Here is a 20,888-nt window from a genome sequence, read left to right as displayed (position 1 = left end):
TTTGAGCGTTTTTATTGCACCACACGCGGCCGCCGCCGTCGCCGCTCCCCTGAGGCGGCGCTGAGGTAACGGCCGCCCCCTCCCCCCCCCCCCCCTTCACCGCCGCCTTCGCGCGCGCTTCCCGCCGCCGCCGCCCCACGTGACCCCCACCCCCTCCTTCCCCTCCCCGGATCCCTCCCCGGCACTTCCGCTTCCGGTGCCGCGCGGCCCCGTCATGGCGGCGCCCAGCGAGGAGGCGCCGCAGCCCCGGCGGCCGTTCGGGAGGCGGCTCCTGACCGACCCCGCCCGCCTCTTCCAGCATAACGCCTGGTGAGGGCGGCCGCCGCCTCCCCGACCCCTCGGTGGGCCCGCGGAACCCCGCTCCACCGCCCTTCCCTGCCCTCTCCCCCTAGGCCGAGGCCCGCGGAGCCGCCGGGTCGGGTTCCCCTGTGTCCCCCCCAGCCTCGGGGTGCCCCTTCCCGAGGGAGCTCCCGCCCAGGGGGTGCCCAAGTCCCGGGGAGCCTCAGCCCCTAGGAAGCCCCTTCCCGAGGGTGGCCCTGTCCCCGGGTTGCCCCTTTCCCCTGGGGTGCCCGTGCCCCAGGGAGCCCTTTCCGTGGGGTGCCCAAGCTGTGGGGTGTCCCTGCCCCTGGAGAGCCCCTGTGGCAGAGAGTCCGTGCCCAAGGGTGCCTGTGCCCCGGGGGTGTCCCTGCCCCCAGGGGTGCTCGTGTCTTGGGGTGCCCCTTCCTAAGGGTGCACATGTCCCAGGGGAGCCCTTCCCTGGGCTGCTCCTGCCTCCAGGGAGCCCCTGTCACGGAGAGCCTGTGCCCCAGGGAGCCCCAGCCCTGGGGGTGCCTCTCCACACCCATCTCGGTGTACAGGTGGCCAGAGGGGTTCATCCCCAGCCTGATGCTGTGGCAGAGCGAGGCTCCACGTAAGGGAGCTCTTGGGGTTTGGGTCAGCCCCGAGCATCACCCCCCAGCATCTCTGCTTTGCAGGAGCCCTGACATTGTTTGTGCCCTCTCCCAGCGTGCTGGCCCGGTGCCCAGGTGCCCCTCTGTAGCACCCATTGGGGCGCAGAACAGGCAGGATGGCAGCTTGGCGTGGAGCTGTGAGGGGCTTGCACACCAGGGCTGGGGGGCTGCTGGGGCTGCCCTGAGGGCTTGGAGAGACGGAGGAGCACAGCCCTGCTCATCCAGTGCTCGGGAGCACCCATTCCCCGTGGTCCTGAGCCTTCCTTGGGTCAGAAGCAGTCAGGATTCACAGCCCCTTCCCACATTTCAGGAGCATGTGCTGCTTTGCTTCATGGCAATCAGTTTGTAGTTGTGGTTAGTGCAGTGTCTGCTCTCAGACACTTAAAACTTCCCCACCCGTACACATGAGCAGCTGATGTGTAAATCGAACAGAGATAACTTCACCCATCTGCTGCCATGCGATGCCGTAAGAGTGTGGGTTTGTGCCAGGTGTTAACGTGGAGCAGGAGGGCTTTGGGTGCAGAAAGCTGTTGTTTGAGAGATGTTCAGTGCCCAGACATTTGAATGTGATGGGATCCGAAGGTATTGTGCATTTTTGAAGTAAATCTATCCACGTTAGGGCTCTGTCTGCCGTACCTGTTGAAAATTGGCTGTTTAATTTGTAATAAAATAATGAGTGCATGTATCAGCTTGTCATCTGTTTTGGGACTATCAAAGGAGTGTTACAAAAGCATATCCTCAGTAGTACTTCCCTGCAGAAACTCCCTAGTAGTCTAGTTTTTCAGAGACAGTAGTTAAGGCTTTGTTTTGTTGCTTAATATCAAAAGGTTAATTCTTCCTGAGGCCAGGATTGTTCTTCTTGATCCTTGTATTTTGCTTTTCCTTCATTTGTTTTAATGAAAAAAGGTCAAGTGAATCACTTTAATGACTATACAACTTTGTATGCACATTTAAGTTATTAATAGGTTCTTAATGCTTTTAAGATTCCTGCATATTTGTGCCATAATTGGATTTAATATTAATGTAACACTTTACCTTCCAAGTAACCCTAGCTGCCCTCTTTCTTTTAACTTGAGAAATAAAACGTAATTTTCTGAGACAGCTAAATCAAACGGGCTGTGGTGACGACCTGCTCAAGTGAAAGTATGCGAGTGCCAACCTTTTAGTCACCTGTACAGGAACAATTACTTGTTTTCACTGTGAGGGAATGGCAGCTCCTCTCCAAGGAGCTCTGTTCGTGCTGAGTGCCCCGGTGGTTTTATAGGAAGGGTTTAATTCCTCTCAGCATGGCTCACCATCAAACAGGGGAAAGGATTAGGGGACAGGTTTGGTGTCTCTTGGGATCCCCTCCAGTTGTGCCTTTTGTAAAGCTCTGGGTATGGCTCGTTCAGAGCTGGGAACCATCCTTACGTGCTGGAAGCTGGTACGGTGCTGCTGAGCTGGAACTGGAGATGTGGAAAAGCTCCCCAGCCGGCGGCAGGGAGAGCAGTTCAGAGCTTTCTCTGTTTGTCATTGTCTTTGCCTCACAATTCTCTGCTGAGTAGCTCACCTTCATTTTTACAACAGGGATAATGTGGAATGGTCGGAGGAGCAGGAAGCCAGTGCCAGGAGTAAAGTTCAAGAGAACAGCTCGCAGCTATTGCCACAAGATAAACAAGGTACCTTTAGATGTTGTTCTAATGCATCAGTCTTGACTGTGTGTGCAGCAGCAGAACAGTCTGAGCTGCGTGTTCATCTTCGTGTGTTCCTCCCTTGCCCCTCTCCTGAATTATTCGAAATACATTACCGAGTGCGTGATAGTGAAAATGGCGGGGAAGGAGTCTTTCTGTTCTAAATTTACCTCTCTGTGACTTTCCCACCTTCTGTCGAGGCTCGTTCTGGGGAAAAAAAATGACCTTGGTGGGGAGGAGTCATCTTGGCTTGAGATTCTTTGTTTGTGTTGTGTACATTTAAATATTTGGTAGTGTTTCCTGTCAACAGGCTGCTTTCAGCATACAGCACCAGTGTCATTTGGGTTTTGCTCTCTAAAACTTAACTTCTAATGGTTAATTTCTGTTTGCTTGCATGCTGCAAGATTATTTTTTCCCTCTTAAGAGGCTCGAATAAAGTAGTGTCCGTACCCATCCCTGCTGAGTTAACAAACAGCATGGTCCTGCTTAAAAAAATGGATTTTATCCTGATGGGAGCGTTTATCATCAGAGAGACAGAAAAGGGTTTCCAAATTTATTTCCTCAATCTCGGCTTAAAGGATATTGATACATCCAAAATGAAAGCTTACCTGAACGGGAATCGAGCTAAAGGAGCTCTGTGGTCAAAGTGCTTGGTAGAAGCTGTTCTGGAGTTGGTTAGCACTGCATCTTCCCACCTCTTAGGTACCATCCAGTCCCTCGGGTGATGGTGCTTTCAGATTTCCTCTTCTTTGGTATGATAAGAGACTCGTTTGATGATGATCTTGTTATATCCTGCTGAGCTCTAGGATGTATCCGCTCCTTTTGTTCAAATTAAATTGCGTGTGTCATCTGTAAGGCAGCACTGAGCACTACTGGAGCTGTTCAGACACTTCCCATATAGCTTCCAGTTGTGTTCACAATAGCAAATTTAATTAAACCAAAGAGCAACCCTCCTAATTTCTTGGATTCCCAGAAGTATCCAGCAGCTTCTATTGTGATACCCATTGTGTTGAGTTCATTTTAAAATCTGGTTAACATTAAAGGTTGCTGTCTGTCATGCTTTGAGAACCTATATGCAGCTCTGAAATTGTGGAGAAATTTGCTGTTAGAGCAGTTTGTCAGGGCTTCGTGATGTATTCCCAGACCGAACAATGGGGGACGGTCAGATTTTGATGGCTGCTATTCAATAGGAAGCATGTGGAGACAATGGGATGGCTGAAACATAGGGAAGTCTGCCCAGCCAAATGTGCCTGAAGGGTCCAGTATTTTGAGAATCAGAAGCATCCAGGCAGGAGAACAAAGACAGGCTATTGGTCATTATGGCTGTATTATTCTGTGGACTTCTTGGGCTGTCAGAATTTATCCCGAAGAAGGAGGGATGTTCTGTGTGCTATATAGAAGGTGCATCTGCTGGCTGGAATCAGAAAGAACTGAAAGTTTCTTGGTTTTCTTTAGAGAAAGCCCCCACATGACTCAGGGGATCGCTGGTTCTCTTCTTGCCTTATATGAACAGTTATTCGTGTTTGCATTTCTGCAATGTGAAAGGGTGAGTAGGGGCTTGACTTCGGGTGTGTCCTACCAAAGATGAGCAAAAAGGTCAGGAGTCCTCGTCAGGAAGGTCTCTGGAGGAATCCGCCTCGCATGCTGATGTCCTTAGGAGCTAATACCACAAAAAGGATCTCAAAGCAAGTATTATGAGAACTTCTCCAACAGAAGTTGTGTGGGAAGACAGACTGAAACATTACTATGGTCATTTTTTGCTTTAACCCTGTTTCTTGCATGATCTCTATCAGCTGGCCCTTGGCTTCTTGTGTTTATATTGCTGGCGACCCTTTATCCTAGTGCTTTTAAAATGAACTCTAAATAAAGCTTCCGCACATCTGGGTTGGAGCGCAGCAGCTGTTCAATAGCATCCAACAGAATTTCACAATAATTTGGGAAGAGCAAAAATGTTGGTGATCCAAAATGGCTGGCTTGGAACATCGCCACAGCTCCTGACGGGAACATCCTCTTATGGTCAGAGGCTGCCATGGCACCTTTAGGGATGAGCAGGACTCGGGACTTTGTATTTTTGTTAGCTGAAAGAGCAACTCCAGCCCCAGCAGCCCTACCAGTATCCCTACTAGTGCGTGGAAGAAGTGACAGCTCAGGAATGAGTGCACCGGGAACGGAATCCATAACTCGTTCCTCTGACATTAGCAGTCACGGAGTGGCTCCTGTGCAAGTAGCAAACTGTCTTGGCTGCTTGCTTTGAGGTCTGGTGAGATCACAGCACAAACGTACTGCTGTAGTCTAATATCAGACTAAAATTTATTTCAGCTTGGTGTTTAAGGACAAGACTTCTTAAAAGGAGAATATGCTTGTAATTGAGGTAAAGAGGTTACTTTTATACCTAGTTCTTGTGCTTCAGGGATAGATCCTACTACAAATATGTGATTGACTTCTGATTCTGCAGTAAAGCCATTTTTGTCTATATTTTGCTGAGGCTATGTATTTTTCCAGGTGGTCTTTGTTCCTTCTTGGTATCTCCCTTCAGATGCCTTCTAAGCATTTTGATGCTCATCAGAAGACGAGTAAATAAACTGCAGTTCAAATAAGCAGGCGTCCTAAAATCGGGGATTCTGGTTGTTCTCTTAACCCTGCTCTTAGTGGATGTGGTAGAGAGGCCACCCATTCTCACATTCACTTGCCATCTTTAATGGTTGGAGATATTTTTGCATTCAGTAACAAACTTGTTGCCGTGCAAAGATGGCAAAGGAGTTGCATCTTATTGAGATGCAGCTGGGGTCTCTGGCCAAGGCTGTTAATACCTCTAGTTGATTACAAGTGCAGAAGGTTATAATTAGGACTTATTTGTTAGGACAGAAAGCTTACTGCATTGACGAGAATTCAGGAAACCAATTGGATTCTTCATTTCCCATGGAAAAATAACTCTCCTCGAAATATATCTGATCTGAAATACATGAAGCTGTGGTAATAATTCTATGGATGGCTCTAATTTCATTAGGTTATGGCTTCCTAAGAGTTCTTCCAGCTGTCTGTAATAATCACCTTGCTACTGGAATGTATCTGCTTGGTGTGAAAATAGCATTGCTTGCTGCTGAAGTTAATTCGTACCAACTTCAGTCCATCCACCTTAGCCCTATGCTATTACTCCAATTGTAGTGGTCACTTCTTTCAGTTCCTCTCTTTTGTTTTAATTTCATGCTTGTGATGTTCCAACCTGCACAGAACAGTGGAAAACAAAGTGCTAAAGACTGGACTCCAGGAGTGTTTGTGTAAAACAAGATGCCCTGTAATCCTGGAGTATTGTGTAAATGCTAATGGAGCTTTAGGCCAGGCCTGTGGAGTTGACTAATTTTGCTGTTTCTCAGTCTGCAGAAAGGGGTGGTGTGTCAGACAGAGCTCTTCAGCTCCAGGCACTTGTCATAGAATTCCTTAGAAGTTTAAGTGCTTGACACTTAAAGTCATGAGGCTCCAAATGAATTGCTTCTGTGAACTGATTAAGTTAGCGTTAGGGATGGAAGTAAAACCTGGATTTCTTCATTCCAGCCTCCTTCAAAGAGGCCTTTTCTGTTGCCAACTTCCTTTAAATCCTACCAGGAGACAGGCAGTTTCCTCTTCTATCTCTTTTCCCTTTAATATTCCTAACAAAGTGACAGTAAGGAGGCAGACTGAGTGTTCTTGTGGGAAGGTACAACTTAAATCAAGGTGATTTTCAATCAATAACCTTACTTATAATAAGGGATTACTGAGTAAGATATCTGCAGCAGTCCCTAACTGACTGAACTGATTAAACTGAGACCTTCTGATTTGACTGCTGGTGATGTTTCTGTTTGTGTTTACAGAGGAATATGAGGTGAATGCTAAGAGGTACTGGGATGACTTTTATAAAATCCATGAAAATGGCTTCTTCAAGGACAGGCACTGGCTGTTCACTGAATTTCCTGAGCTGGCACCAAACAGGAACCCAGGTCACAATGAGGACTCTGTGCGTGAACATATTTACAAAGAAGAATCCAACAATGAAGGGCTGGGAAGCTGTGAAAATGGACATTGCTCGTTAGAAATGAGGGCAGAGAATCAGTTAAACTTGATGAAAAGCACGCCTACGTTCTGCACGGAGGAGCTGGCTCCGCAGAAGCATGGTGAGGTGAACCAAAGGCACGGAGATTACCCGGGATCCTCTGCCTCTTACCGCATATTGGAGGTAATGGCTGTAGAACAAAGAATCACACTTCACTCTCTTATATCAACGTTGGAGTGACTGGATGTACAAACATGTCATGGCAAACAGCAAGTGAGTGGGACGATTGACAGAAGTCAGTAAAACGCAAAAAAGAAAGGGGGCAGCTTAGAACTTGGAGTTCTTTTGGTTCAGACAGTGTATCGGCAGAGCACATGGACCGTAAGAAGTTTTCCTGCTTAAAATACAAACTATCTCATGTTGAAATAAGCCGTTAAGTCACTTTCTGTGTAAGAAGTTGATTGTTTTATTTGTATAAATCTTTCCCTTATCTTTTGTGTTTTGTGGTTTTTCTGTTTTGTGCTGATCCTTGTTTGCCTTGGGAGATGGATAATGAAACAGTGAAACCAAGAACGTAAAGATCCTGTTTGTTTGGGTCCTCCCAATCCACCTGATAGCAGTGGGAATCTCAGGTTAACACAGAGTGTCATGCTTGTCCTGGGCAAACCTGTAGGCCTTACAAATATTAGCCTCCTAACAGCTCATAATGACCTTTTGCTCTGCTAGTTTGTTTAGTATATCGCTACTGTTGTTGAATGCTCATGTGCTGTGGAAGCTCTGCCCTCCCAGGGAGTCAGCATAAGCTGCCCTTTAGATTTGTGTATAGTCTGAACCCTTGAGACTTCCTCAGACTAACGTTCTTGGTTCGTGGTGGCTTTCCTTTCTCACCTGAGTATTCTCGGTGCTGTCTGTCACTGGGAGCCCTTGGTGGTATTTTCTGCTCAGTCTTTCAATTTCACTGATTGTTTAAACAGAGACAAATTCCCTAAGCCCAGTTGTGAGAGTGCACTTCTCTTCAAATGGGAACTAGTAGCAGGAATAGCAAGACAGAATCGTAGGCCTAGCTGTAACTTGAGGAAGAGCCATCTAGTGAGGGGAACTCTGAAACAGCAGGATGTAATTATAGTAAATCAAACTTCTTTCTCCATTGCTCTGAATTTCTATGGAAGTTAATGTAACTAATCCCCAGCCTTTGCCAGTGACTCATACTGGTTGTTATGCTTGGGATTCCAGAAAAAACAATTTTCAGAGAAGTAACAATATGGCTTGTTAGTAAGATCTCTGGAAGAACTGCCTAACTCAGTGGTTTCCCACAAATGCCCATATGTAGGCCTGTTTCTCAGAGCTGAACTTACTCAGAACTTAGTGATATTTGCAAATGGTCATTGTTGTGCTCCTGTGTTACTTATGAGTTGCCCTTTGTTCCGTGGTTGTAGAGAGATGATTTGAAACTAGCTGTGTGGGACGTGCTGAAGAAACAATTTTCACTATGTATGTCTGTTTTGTTTGTGCAGGTTGGCTGTGGTGCTGGGAATACGGTCTTCCCAATCCTACAAACCAACAAGTAAGTAGTTCTCAGTAGGTTTTTGCCTGCATGATAAACCAGCTCTGAAAAACAATTGGAAAAGTGCTGCATGTGGTTTTAGTTTCGACAGTCTCAGAGAGGAAGGCCATATATAAATGACTGATTTGCCATACAAGTCTTCAAATAATTGTATTTTGAGTCTGGAAATCTTTGCCTTTAGAGTGCAACCTACAAAGCATGATGCGTGTTTGCGTGTCTCATTCAAGCATTTTCATACAGGCCTTAGTGTCTCTCCTTCTCCTGAAGAAAAAGCAAGCAGTCCAGTTTCATGTGAGAATAACTGGAACATAAAGGAACAAAGTGGTCTACTCAATTTTGCACAACAAATGAGAGAGAGAGACATTAAAGCCCAGCATTTCTGCCCCCTAGTTTTGTGCTCTGTGAGTTTGAGACACTTTGTTAATTCCTGTGGCGCACCTTTATATAAATTATGATAGTTTCTTTTATTTATTCCAGTGACCCGGGCCTTTTTGTTTACTGCTGTGATTTTTCTACAACGGCTGTGGATCTTGTCCGGGTAAGCTCAACGGTGACTTATGAAGGTAGGAAGTACAAGGTGCCAATTGCACATTAACCCAAGTATATCGTAGCTTCCACCAGCTGTCTAGCTGTGTTGGAAGCTTTCTGGTTTTAGCCAGCCCTGATGCTGACCCTCATACTGGTAAATCAGGAAAATGAGCCATCAAAGAGTGTAGAAATGAGGGAAGCAGGAGTTCTGAGGACTTCACATTGGCAGCAGACAAGCCAGCCAGATTTCCTTTCCCCTTTGGTCGGTAGCACTCTTCCAAGTGCAGTGCTCTTTTAGTTGAGTAACTGCTGAACCTTGAAAACAGTCAGGCTATTTTTTAACAGCAGCTGAAGTTGGTTTTGATTTGTGTGTGCATTACTGTCACTGCGGTTCTGGGAACGTGGTCTGACTGCTTCTGCACAGACAGCTGAGGAGGGGTACTGCTGTCTGTGGAGCAGAAGCTGGGATTCAGTCAGAAGATAAATGCTGCTAACAAACTTAAGGTCAGAACAGAACTGGGTATCTGTGAAGTATCAAATATAATCAGACGCTTTAAGAGGTGAAATGGGAGCATAGCAGCAGATCCAGCGTGCCGTTTCGTTCTCTAAGCTGACACAAGCACTGCTTATAGGAGCCACTGCAATCCGTAACAGCAGCTTTAGAAAATTAAACAACTTATGGAAGTCTGCATGAGATTTTATGAGCATAACTTTAGGGAGCTGGGTTTGATGGTTGGGGTATTGAGAGTAGCTTGCTTGCAGTTGAAATGAATATCGATTTCAGCAATGCAGGTGCCCTAACACACCACTTTTATAAAGATTTCATACTTAACAGTGTGGATTTCTCACTTCTTTCCACTATCAGTGGGAAGTCCAACCTTAAAATTGCAATTATCCCTCAATCCAGTTTTACGTTTTTTTGGCAGTGCTCATTGCCCAAATGTAACAAGTCCAAAGCTCTCTGTAAATCTCCTACATGTACTTATTTTTCCCTATCTGACCAGGGAGCCCATCAACCCTACCTAAGACTCTGCCTCTCCTATTTAGTTCAGTGAAGCTGAAACAGGTCTCTGGACACACCACGTCATTAGGTGAAAGTCAAAGTGCTCCCATGTCCAGATAATACAGAGATCAGGGGCTGCTGATGTGTGCTAATTCTCCAATGTCTCTCCCCTTAAATACAGAACAATGCAGAATATGATTCTTCTCGCTGCTTTGCGTTTGTCCACGATCTGTGCAATGACCAAAGTCCTTTCCCAATGCCAGATGAGAGTCTTGATGTTGTCATTCTTATCTTTGTCCTCTCAGCAATTCTCCCAGAGAAGTAAGTTTTAATAATTCCTTCTGGTTTCAAACAAAATGGACATAGAATTGGAGTTCTTTACTAGGGAACCTTTAAAACAGTACAGAGAAAGTAAAAACTTTAATTGTTGAAGTCTGGCTGGTGGCCAGTGGGAAGTACTTGCCATGTTGTTATACCTTCTTCCATTTCATTCAGTTTAGATAAGGCTTCTTATTGATCTGTTCAAGTTATGTCATTATAACTTATATCACAGACTTAAAATTCCCTGCCTGTATCTCTAATCTCAGTGTATCTTGTCGTCATCTCTGCAACTTTACTACTTCATCTCTCCAGTTTTATGGACTTCATTCACATTGAAGTCAAGGACCAAAACAGCCTGCATTCCTGATGTATTTTGAAAGTTGCACCACCTTTGGTTGCACAAAGTAGTGATATTGGGAATATCGAGAAGTTTTCCATTGCAGTCACCCGTTGTCAAGAGATTTTGTAGCCAAAGAAAATGATTAGACTGGCCAGTAACTAAGCTCTCTGTACTCCGTAGTGTTGCTGCATGGGATCTCCCTGGACCGTTAAGTTGAGGAGGAGACTGGTAGCTTTCTATGTAATGAATTATTTAGCTTCAGCACTTGCTAGATAGTAAAATGATCTGTGTGCCATCCATATCTTTATGGAGTTTAATTAACCAACAGTTGAATAGGGAAACATTATACGGTTTGACCACCTGTGCTATAACCATGGTGCAGAGAGGCTGTTAGCAGTTAAATAGCTAAACTGTTATTTGCATGAACTCTGCAAGAGCAGGGAAGAGAATCTTGTTAAATGAAACATCTATCTGCAGCAGAGTACATAAGAGATGTTTGATGGGTACTGATAGGCAACAACTAATGGGAAAGTACTGCTTTGAATCCTTTTAGATGAGGCTGCTGGAGCTGAGCCTGCACTTGAATATACGGAGATGAAACTCGTAGAGCAAGTGTAAAAGTCGTAAAAATGGTTTGGTGGTTGGGTGTCAGGGCTTTCCTAGGTATGTGTAAAGCTTCAGAGTTGGTCCCTTTGTATCAAGGAAAATTAAAGTTTATTCTGTGACTTTTTTTTTGCTAAACCTCTGAAGTGGAACTTGCAGGTACTTTGTTTTAGCAAATTCTGGTATGGGACTGGTGTAATTTAGAAGTGCTGAATGGCTGTGGTTGAAGTCTTGCTGTGGTCATGGTTGCTTGCCTGTTCTGAACACCAGCCACACTGAGCACTCAGCACCAGTTTGTGGGAGGTATGCTGCTGTATTTTTAGGCTCCAATACTAGATGGATTTCTCTTCAGCAGGTGGGAAGAAGGGAGGGGGCAGGTTCAGAAAACAGTTTAGAAAAGTACTGCGCTTAGCATGATGATGTGCTATGACCTATGAAATGCAAATAAATGACTTAAGTATTCCTGTTCTCTCTTTAATATTCCCTTTGGTTTTATTTCACAGCATTTTTCTTCAAGTTCACTTTCTGCTTGTTTTACAGAAACCAGTCGAGATATTTTTGTAATTAGTAAGAGAGAGCAATTAACCCCTGCTGTGGTAGGCTAAGTTATCCTTGTAGGAAAAAAAGCAGAATTGGGGAGCGTCAGAAAAAAGGTAGCCAAATAAAATCTACCCACCTAAGCCTGCAAGAGCTCAGAAAAGTACCAATTTTGGGTAGCTTTTTGTACAAAGTTGAAACGGAAGTGAAGCTTTATACCTTCTTTTTGGGAAAGTAGGCTACGTAAACGGGCTTGATTTTGCAGACTGTTGAGTACAGCTGTTTTGTTCTTTCCTCAGGATGCAGTGCGTCGTTAACAGACTGAGTCGCCTTCTGAAACCAGGAGGAATGATTTTGTTACGCGATTATGGCCGTTACGACTTGGCCCAGCTTCGGTTTAAGAAAGGTATTTCCATTTCCCGTGGGGAGCCTTAGCAGCTCGCTAATGGATGATGCTTCTCTGGAGTAGTGTCTGCCCTGTTTGGGAGGCAGCTCGTTAATTCTCCTCAAGCACAGCATGTGCTGGGAGGAGAAGTGCCTCTTGTCGTTCTATGCAGTTGGACGGCAGTTGTTGATTTTTAAATGATAGCTGGTAACTGTTTAAATCCTTCTTGCCCTTAGGTCAATGTCTGTCTGATAACTTCTATGTGAGAGGTGATGGCACCAGAGTCTACTTCTTCACCCAAGGTAGGAGGCTAGAAAACAGCCCTCTGGCTCTGCTCACCTCTTTTTGTCCTTGTGCCTTGAAGTTTTGTCACTAGATCTTTCCAACCTGTTTTATTCTTGGAGCAGTGTGAGATGTTAAGTGTCTCCCAATCGCACAGGGACCTGGGCCTGACACTTACTGATGCGAATGCGGCACAGTAAATTCCTAAGCACAAGATCCTTTTTAGTTTAAAACTGGTGTATTTGCTATACTGGGAGAGGAATGGGAGTGGAAGAGCTCTCCTTGAATCTTGTTGACTGAGAAGGATTCAGTGAGATGGACACAACTGGAAGATCTTCTCTTAACTTTACTGACACAAGGGAGTAAGAGGAGCGTGGTTCAGCACAGAGCTGAGGCAGCCTTCTTGGTTTTATTGCTGCCTTGTACTCAGCAGGGTCTGTTTCTCTCTCCTTATCACCAGTCACACCTCCAGTCACTTCCACTGAGGGCACATCTGCAGAGTCTGTTTCAGAGCAGCGGCACAACTGCAACAAACCATTCCGTTCCCTACTGCACAAGTCTTGTTTGTCACAACAAAATTAATGTTTAATGCGTGTTTGGCAAACGCTTCACTATGGCAAGCATCTGATAAAAGAGCACAAGCTGAGACCTGTTAGCCCTTTCCTACAGAAACTCCGTACAAATCACGTGCTCCCGGGCTGCAGTTGAACGAGCTGTCTGCTGCTCAGCAGGACTCACTCTGGCTTTGCCCAGGGCCACTGTGCTGGGGCACTGTGATACTATTTGCTTGGTCAGGAATACCTAACAGAGTAAGTGTTGCAGCCTTGAGGGCTCTTGGTGCTTTGATTGGGCCCCAGCTGGGTGTGGTTTTTTAGGGATATTTTTTTTTCCAGACTTAACCTTAATGAATCCAGTTCCCCTCCAGCCTATACAGCAAAGATCTTATTGCCACCCTTTGGAAGTGTAGGCCTGATTCATCTGATCCCGTTCTTTGCTCTTGCAGACTCTGAAATCCCTATGGAGGGAGGGAGGGAGAGGGGGAGGGAATGGATCTGTCCCTGCTCGCCAGAAGATGTTCCCTTAATTGTTTACTGGAGGCGATAACAAAGTCTGGAATTGCAGTTGTTTTCTCCCTGTCGAGTCTCTGTAACTCTACAGATTGTCCTCACAGTACTTCTTTCCTTCCTTGGTAGAAAGTAAACTCAAAGGAAACTGGTGAGACTGTGATCTTAATCCCCCCATACCACAGCAGTTAAGTCCAGTCTGATTCGCATTTCCCTGCCAGACAGAGACCGTGAGTTTCCTCTGGCCCATCTTTCAACTCTGCTTAGCCCTCAGCGTGAGCAGGTATCAGTTAAATGAAAGCTGTAGCATCCTTATCTCCCTCTCTCTGCTTACAGATGAATTAGATGATCTCTTCACAAGAGCTGGCCTGGAGAAAATCCAGAATCTGGTTGATCGGCGACTGCAAGTGAACCGTGGGAAGCAAATGACAATGTATCGAGTGTGGATCCAGTGCAAATACCAAAAGCCTGCTGCCCCTCAGCCGTGAGGAACCAGGGCGTGCTTTTTAGATTCAATCTTCTTTATGGCCATGTGCAGACTCCTGGTGAGAGGTGTTAGGGAGGCCGGCATGCACAGAACCTCAGTGCCTTTTACAGTGCCTAGCATCACTTTGAGTGAATTTTGTAAAGGACAAATGCTCTAGGAGGAGACCAAGCAGTATTTTAAATGTCTTGCCACTGGGCTGAATTTTTAAACTTGCTGATGGTTTTAACAGCGTAAGAAATGTCCGTGCTGTCTAAAAGCAGCCGAGCAGGCTGAATAGCAACTGACTTTTACTCTGGATGTCTACATGAAACAGAAGGAGATCTTCAACCTTACCTCTGTGTTGTGTACTCTTGTCTTAGGGGAAAAAAAAAAAAAAAAGAATCGGTAAGTCTGCCTTTCTTCATGGCTGGTCACTAGGATTGATATGAATCCCTTGCCCTACTTATCTCATGCAACTCTCTTACAATCATTCAGGTTTGTGCAAATCCACAAGATAAAATACATTGATCGAGGTCATGACCTAAGAGCATTCTAGTTTCTCTGTGCCACCTTCCCCATGGATGCCTCCTGGTGAGCAGGTAACCTGTGGAGAGAGCAGATCATGCTGCCTTGCCCCTTACTCTCCACAAGGATGTTTGTCTAGGGAGCAAGCACACTATAGCTCAGGTGCTGTAAATTCGCATCAGGCAGGGTTCAGGCTTTCAAACATGTCGGGCTGATGCCAGTTTTAGGGCACCTCTAGAGTGCAGAGAATCAAAAGCAGGCTGGGACCGGAGTTTATGCAGAATCCATTTCCTGCTTTTTCTGCTGGAGCAGTCGGAACTGTTCTTGCTGGCTGCAGACAGGTGACAAGCTGCGCTGCCCTGTGATGGTGATGTGCTAAACCAAAGGAGACAAGACACCTGTCTTTGATAAGAAATCGGAAGAGTGTCTCCCACTTTTCTTTAATTTCTCAGAGGAAGCCAACCTTGTGGCTTTCTGACGGTATTTCCCCACCTTTGACAGCTAACATCTTTTATCTCAACTTGTTTTCTTTTGTGATTTTTAGGGTGTGGTACAACAGGTATTAGAATAAATTTTGTGGTAACGCTTTTCAATGCTGGTTTGATTAATACATATCAGGCTTCCACAGAAGCTCACGTGTTTCTGCAGTATTTCAGACACTGTTAAGTAGCTGCTGTTTTTTTCCCTCTTTGATTATCTTGGCTCTCACTATTGCCTTCTCACACCTCTCAAGGAACGAAAGCCTTGTCTGATCTCTTAGCTTGTTTTAGCTCATGAACTAACAGTGCCTACTGAGTGCAGCACCGGCTGAAGAGCAGTTTGTGTACTAGTACTTGTAGCTTACAGTTGCCTAAGAATAACTGTCGACTATAAGGACATGTAGGTGATGAAATAACTGTTGTCTTGAAATGGGCGAGAAAGGGTAAAAAGATGAGGAAGTGTCATTGCTAGATTTGGAGAGTCTGCAAGAGTCTTCATGGAGCATCCTGGTTTGTGAAGTGTCGGAAGGGGCGTGCTTTTTGCTGGACATGAGGTAGCACAACCAACTCGTGGCTTCCACATCACCGTGTCACCCCACAGGTATCAGTATGCCTTCTAACAAAGGCCTCTGAGCCAGGACATTTCAGCCATTCCTGTGGAAAGGTGACCCAGCAAATCCATTCACAGTCCAAAGGCAGGCTGCAGTGCTGGGGCAGGCATGGAAATGCATCATTGTTTTTACATTTTTATTTTATTTTTTAAGTAATATTGTAAATTGTATGAGAATTGAATTCTCATTCAGTTTGTTACACTGCTATGGTTTGTAGTATGGGAAGAATTGTCTTCCCAGTTATTTTTTCTAAAAGAATAGGAGACTTTCCACTGCCTCCAAATGACACAGGAGAAGATAAGGCTTGAAGCAGCTCTTTTCGGAAAGACACAAAACAGAGACAGTTTTGTTTCACAGATCCTTTACTGCCTTTTTTTTTTGTTTCTCCACTTCCTGTCTCTTTTTGTCAAGGCAACTCAGAAATCATACCCTGCTACTGACCTGCCCTTGACGCATCTTCACTGGGGTGCAAGGGACAAAACACTGATGCACCAGCACGTTCCTTGACTCTCCAAATCTGGGCTTGAAATGCTGAAGAAAACCATAGTGCTGAAGGCAAGGGAAGAAAAAGAAAATGTTCATGAGGGTCTTACACTCTCCTTCCAGCTCTCCAGCAAGGAGTCAGGCTTAGCAAAAGCAGTCCTGTGAGTGTTGAACACGACATGACTCATGTAACCAGCTCTGTAGCTTTCTGTGAAAGACCTTCTGTATGTTGCTGGTGCCTCAGGCAGTTCTCTGGGGTCCTTTCCCTCCTGGTCCCCGGTGGGAGACCTCCTCCTGGGATAGCTTTATCTCCCTGGAAGGAGAATTATTGACTGGGGTGAGCAAGCAGCATAATTAGTGTGAATTAAAGTAATTTGAAAAATGCCTTATTAATCATCCAAGGGCTTGTAAGCAGCACAGGAAAATGTGTTTTTAATTATAAACATGATTTATTTAAAGTTGATGGACTCTTCTTTAAGTTCGAACTCCCGAATGGGAGAACATGAAGACCAGTAATTTATTTGCTTCTACTTTGAAGGCTCCGTCCCAGTTGTCTGCCTGGTTTTGACTTGGGCTTCATGCAAAAACTTGCAGCCCAGCGAGCCTGCAGCCATCGTGGTGGCTCTGTGCCTTTCTCAGCGCTCCTCGTTCTGCTGCAGTCTCGAAGCAGTCGCTGGACGTGACCCACGCTGAGGAGATGTTTTTGTTTTCCAGCCCTGTCGGTGGTGCTCAGAGAGCAACAAGTTAATGGCCTTGGACCGAGCCAGGCCTCCTACAGACAGATACTGCCTGAGCTCCCCTCATTAATCTCTGTCAGCTCCTGCTCGCTCCGAAGCTGCTGCGCTCCTGCAGCTGCGGGCCTGGCCTCCCACACAGCTCTGCTCAGGTACCTGGGCCCTGCCTCGCAGCAGCTCCTGCCATTCCCACCGCGGGCCTGCCGAGCGGGCTGGGTTGCACAACGCCTTTCTAGAACGTGCGGAGATCCCTGAATTCACTTTCACGACATCTCACTGCTTCTTTTTTAGCACGGGAATATTGACTTTAAAGCTGTTCAGAGCGTATCTGCCCTGCTTTCGTTCCCAGCGCTCCGGCCTTGTGGTCTGCGGCTGGCGGGCCGTGCCAGCGCAGCTCGTCCAACCTCCCAGGCAGCAGAGATGGTTCCAGGGCCCTTCAGAGGCGCTGCCCCCGTGGTGCTGGAGCCAGACATTGTTGCACTTCAGAAAGTCTGGTCCCGGCTCTTGCCAGGGGATGGCGGATTTCCTTGGAGGTTCAGAGATTGTTTTGGCTGGAAGGGGATTTTATCATCACCTATTCTGACCCTTTGCATAACCCTTTCATGGAGGGATTATGGCATCAAGCCCGTGACTTGGGCTGAGCCTGGACCGATCCTTCAGAAAGGCTCTCGGTTTCAATCCAGCCATGATGCTGAGGGTCCCACTGACTGGCAAGGGGCCCTGTGCCTCCCTAGGTACGTATTTCCTCCCGTAGCATCTGGGTTTCGCAGATAAGCTTTGGAACCTGGGAAGCAGGAGGGGGAACGGGACGTGAAGAGAAGAGAAAGCTGAGGAGTGTCTGATGTCTTCACTTCAAAAATAAATGAATTGTAAATTCCAGTGGAAATTGGAGCTTTTTCAGGATCTTCCTGGCAGCACAGGAATGTGGCAAGCAGCAATCATCCTTAGTGATTTTTCTGGTTACAACAGTAATCATCAAAAGCTTCTGAGACCAGACAATTGTCTTCTCTCCCAAACGCTTTGGCTCCACCTTCTCAGGGTATGTCACCGCCATTTCTAGTTGTGTAGTTACTTGTAGAGCTCCAGGATAAATGAAACCTGATTATTTTCAATAAGAGGTGTGAGCAGAAGTAACCTCCGTGTACGGGTGCCTGCGGCTCTCGGCGCTGCATTGTAGCCAAAGCTGAAAGAGCTTCCTTTGTCTTTAAGCACTGGGATGAGCCCCTGGCGGGTTCCCAGCTGGATTCCCTACAGGAATCATAGACCCAAACTGAACTCAACTGTTTTCCCTGAGCAAAAATGAAAGCTGCACAGGTTTTTGTGCCTAGAAGTGTTGACGAGGACAAGGCAGCAAGGATCACCTTGCTGGGGGAGCTGGGGAGCATCCCTCCGTCTCTGTAAAGACAGATGCAGGGAAACTGAGCCATGCAGGCACAGGAGGAGGTCTCTTCTTCATTCTCATCAGTCCACGGGACAACCCCTTTGGGTATGGTGCCATGTTAGGGAAAAATCACTCCAGAAGAGAAGACGCGTGATCAGGAACTGGGAGAACGTGTCAAATGCCCAGGATCACTTCTGCCATCTCATAGCTCTTCCTTCCTCCCAGACGGGTGTGTGCTTGGCACGCAGCTTTCTGCTCAGCTGTCTGTAGGGCTCTCACCCTAGCAGTGTTGTCACATATGCTTCCAGGGCATGATAGAAATTATTAGAAATGCAAAGAGGAGGGAGGGTTTTTTTTTTTTTTTTGAGGAGTCTCCTGTGAAGTGAGGTGCTCAAGAGGAAAAGGAATTGTCAACTCTGTGCTTAATCAGCAAAGCACTGGAGTTTGTGCTTGACTCTTGCTGAAGGCAGTAAGTTGCTGTGCTTAAATGCCTCGCTGAATGGGAGCTTGTATTGCAGAGAAAGTGGGACGCTGCAGGAAATCACCTGTGTGGGCAACAGCGAGGGCTAATTCAAGCTAAATGGGATACAGCGACCTCTGTTACGGAGAGCGCAAGCTGGAGCACACACAGGGAGAAGCAAGAGGTTGGCCACATGTGCTTCTGCCTCCTGCCCAAAGGTGCTGTGCTTTACTTGGAGGTGTCACTCCAGAGAAGGATTTTACTCTGGAAATGCGGTCTTTGAGCCCCACTCACGTGTGACAACAGCAGGATGAGCGGGAACGTGTTGTGGCTGGAAGGCATCGATGGCAGAGTTCACTAGAAGCATTAATGTGTCGGCACCAGCCCGGAGCTGCCAGCCTGTTGGTCCATGGCTGCTTCTAGGAAGGAAGAACATCTGAGTGAGATTTGGACCCTGCTGCTCTCAACCAAGCTCCCTTGTATGCAGCAAGCACCCGGGAGTCTTCCAGGGTGAACAGCAGCTTGATTTTGAGGTGGAGAGCTGGTATGGCTGCTGTATTCAGGTTGTTTTAATGCCTTGTAGTCCAAGGGACTCCTGTAGCTCTCATGTTTTCATTTTATTTGGGTTCTGGGGAGTTTTGTGGGGATTAGGGCCACTCCTTCATCCTGTGAAACTTTCTTTCAGTTCACATGAAATGGAAAGTTTCTGCTTGCAGTCCCAGGTCACGGCGTCCAGGCTCACACCTTGGGGGTGTGCAAGGGGCACACCAGGGGATCTGCCCTACGGGAAGTGGAGAGGTTCCCCAGCACCCTCCTCCATGGGGCACTGGATGTGGCTTTCCTCATTTAGAAGGAAAATTTGGCTGATTTCCCCCCAGACCACTATTTTATCCATGGGACCTAGCCCAAGGCACTGTGCTGGGTGCCCCCCACCAGGGCAGCAGATACACCGGGCACCACCTAGACAGCCAGACTGCACCGCAGCCTTTAATTACACAGCTGTCTGTTTTTTCCATATTCTATGCCAAGGGTCGATCAAGGTTGCATGCAAAACTAAATCTGGCTTTTCCTTAACTTCAAGTGACTTCTTCCCTACTGAGACAACCCTTGTTGTGAAGGTTGGTATGTATTTACACACGTTCACACAGCCTGAATATAGGCAGAGAAATATGCATGCAGTACCTCCAGCTTTACAATAGGATGTTGATTTAATTTTCCTCTTACACAAATCTAAGAGCAGTTTGTTTAATTGAAGCTTTCAGAAAGCCCTGGAAGGTAGGGTGTTATTATACCCGTTTTATGCAGGAGGAAGAGAAGCAGGGGGCAAATCCTGCGGAGAACATTATCCTCTGGTATTCTAGGAAGCTAGCAGCGAACGAGGACAGGGGAAGGTTTGCTGGCACATAAAGGAATTCGCACCAGTTCAGGTGCATGCAGAAGAACAAACTGGCTTTCTCCAGAGCCCTGCACTTTGGGGAAAGCGAATGCCTGCAGGCAGGCAGGACACGCTGCCTTGGATCCCGCACGGCGCTGAGGTTGCGCTTGGCTCGCTGCGAGCCTGGAGGTTGAGCGACCTGGATGCTTTCCTACTGGGTTCGGGTATCAAAGCCTCCCTAATGGGATACCTGAAGGTGTAGACAGAGGGAGGGGCAGGAACAACCTCCGAGATAAACCCCATTGTGTGGGAGGGCGGAGGCTCCGAATGGCCTCAGGAAGGAGTCAGGCGATGGCATGTTATCTCCGAGTAGCTGAGATACCAACTTTCTCCCTGTCTAGAAAACCAGGAGACCCTTTTACCTAGGGAGGGAAAGGCTCTGCAGGAGTCCTACCCTTGCTAAATACCAGAGAATCCACACTCTGGCTAAGATGAGAGCTAAGATGCTCTGAATGCCCCAAGTCTAGAAAAGCCTTCAGTTGCCGCTCGCGCCTGGTTAGGTAGGACGGGCTGCTCTGCAGGCAAGGCTTGGCCTCTTCTGGATGTGATGCCTGGAGTGAGATCATCCCCCGTGCTGAATCTGTAAGAAACCTGTTGAGTGCCGAACTCGCTTTGTTTTTCTGTTGGCTTTAGAGTTTCCAGGTTTGAGATCACTGATGACAGCTCTTATGTTTTAAGGGTTCAGGCAATTGGAGGCTTTCCTCAAGTCCCCAGGTCCCGGATTCCTGCTATCACCCAGGAATCTCAGCTCTCCTTTTTCTGTGTTACATCATGTCAGTACACTCCTAGACTTCTTGGTTGTACAGAAATGCGAGGGAAAATGCAGTCGGAATATTTTACAAGCCTGGAATGCAAAGGCAAAGCACCCGTGGCGTTAAACAGATAAGGACTTGGACTTTTAATTTATCTTTTCAAAATTCAAGCCAGAGAGCTTGTTACACGGCGGTGTTAAAATCTCTAAAACCTTAGCAAATTTTGACCAAATCTAACATGGGTTAACAGTGAAGCAGCGATGCAGAGGCAGGGGTTTGCTCTCCCTT

At 46.7% G+C, this 20,888-nt stretch overlaps 1 protein-coding gene across 1 annotated transcript; it reads left to right on the top strand.

Annotated features, from left to right (window-relative positions):
* Positions 1-158: 158 nt before the first annotated feature.
* METTL2A (methyltransferase 2A, tRNA N3-cytidine) lies at positions 159-14,858 on the top strand. Its single transcript, XM_068660922.1, has 9 exons — positions 159-309; positions 2,517-2,608; positions 6,469-6,830; positions 8,162-8,211; positions 8,689-8,749; positions 9,924-10,063; positions 11,843-11,949; positions 12,165-12,230; positions 13,611-14,858. Exons 1-9 carry the CDS (start codon positions 215-217, stop codon positions 13,760-13,762), a joined length of 1,125 nt encoding a protein of 374 aa, XP_068517023.1. The 5' UTR covers positions 159-214; the 3' UTR covers positions 13,763-14,858.
* Positions 14,859-20,888: the final 6,030 nt, after the last annotated feature.

Source organism: Anas acuta, chromosome 25 (assembly GCF_963932015.1).
Source record: "Anas acuta chromosome 25, bAnaAcu1.1, whole genome shotgun sequence".
NCBI lineage: Eukaryota > Metazoa > Chordata > Aves > Anseriformes > Anatidae > Anas > Anas acuta.
This window is presented reverse-complemented; position numbering and strand designations above follow the sequence as displayed.

Coding starts and splice junctions, on each gene's coding strand:
- METTL2A (XM_068660922.1), top strand. CDS start 215: ATGGCGGCGCCCAGCGAGGAGGCGCCGCAGCCCCGGCGGCCGTTCGGG. Junction 2,609..6,468: donor ATTGCCACAAGATAAACAAG/GTACCTTTAGAT, acceptor TTGTGTTTACAG/AGGAATATGAGGTGAATGCT. Junction 8,212..8,688: donor CCAATCCTACAAACCAACAA/GTAAGTAGTTCT, acceptor TATTTATTCCAG/TGACCCGGGCCTTTTTGTTT.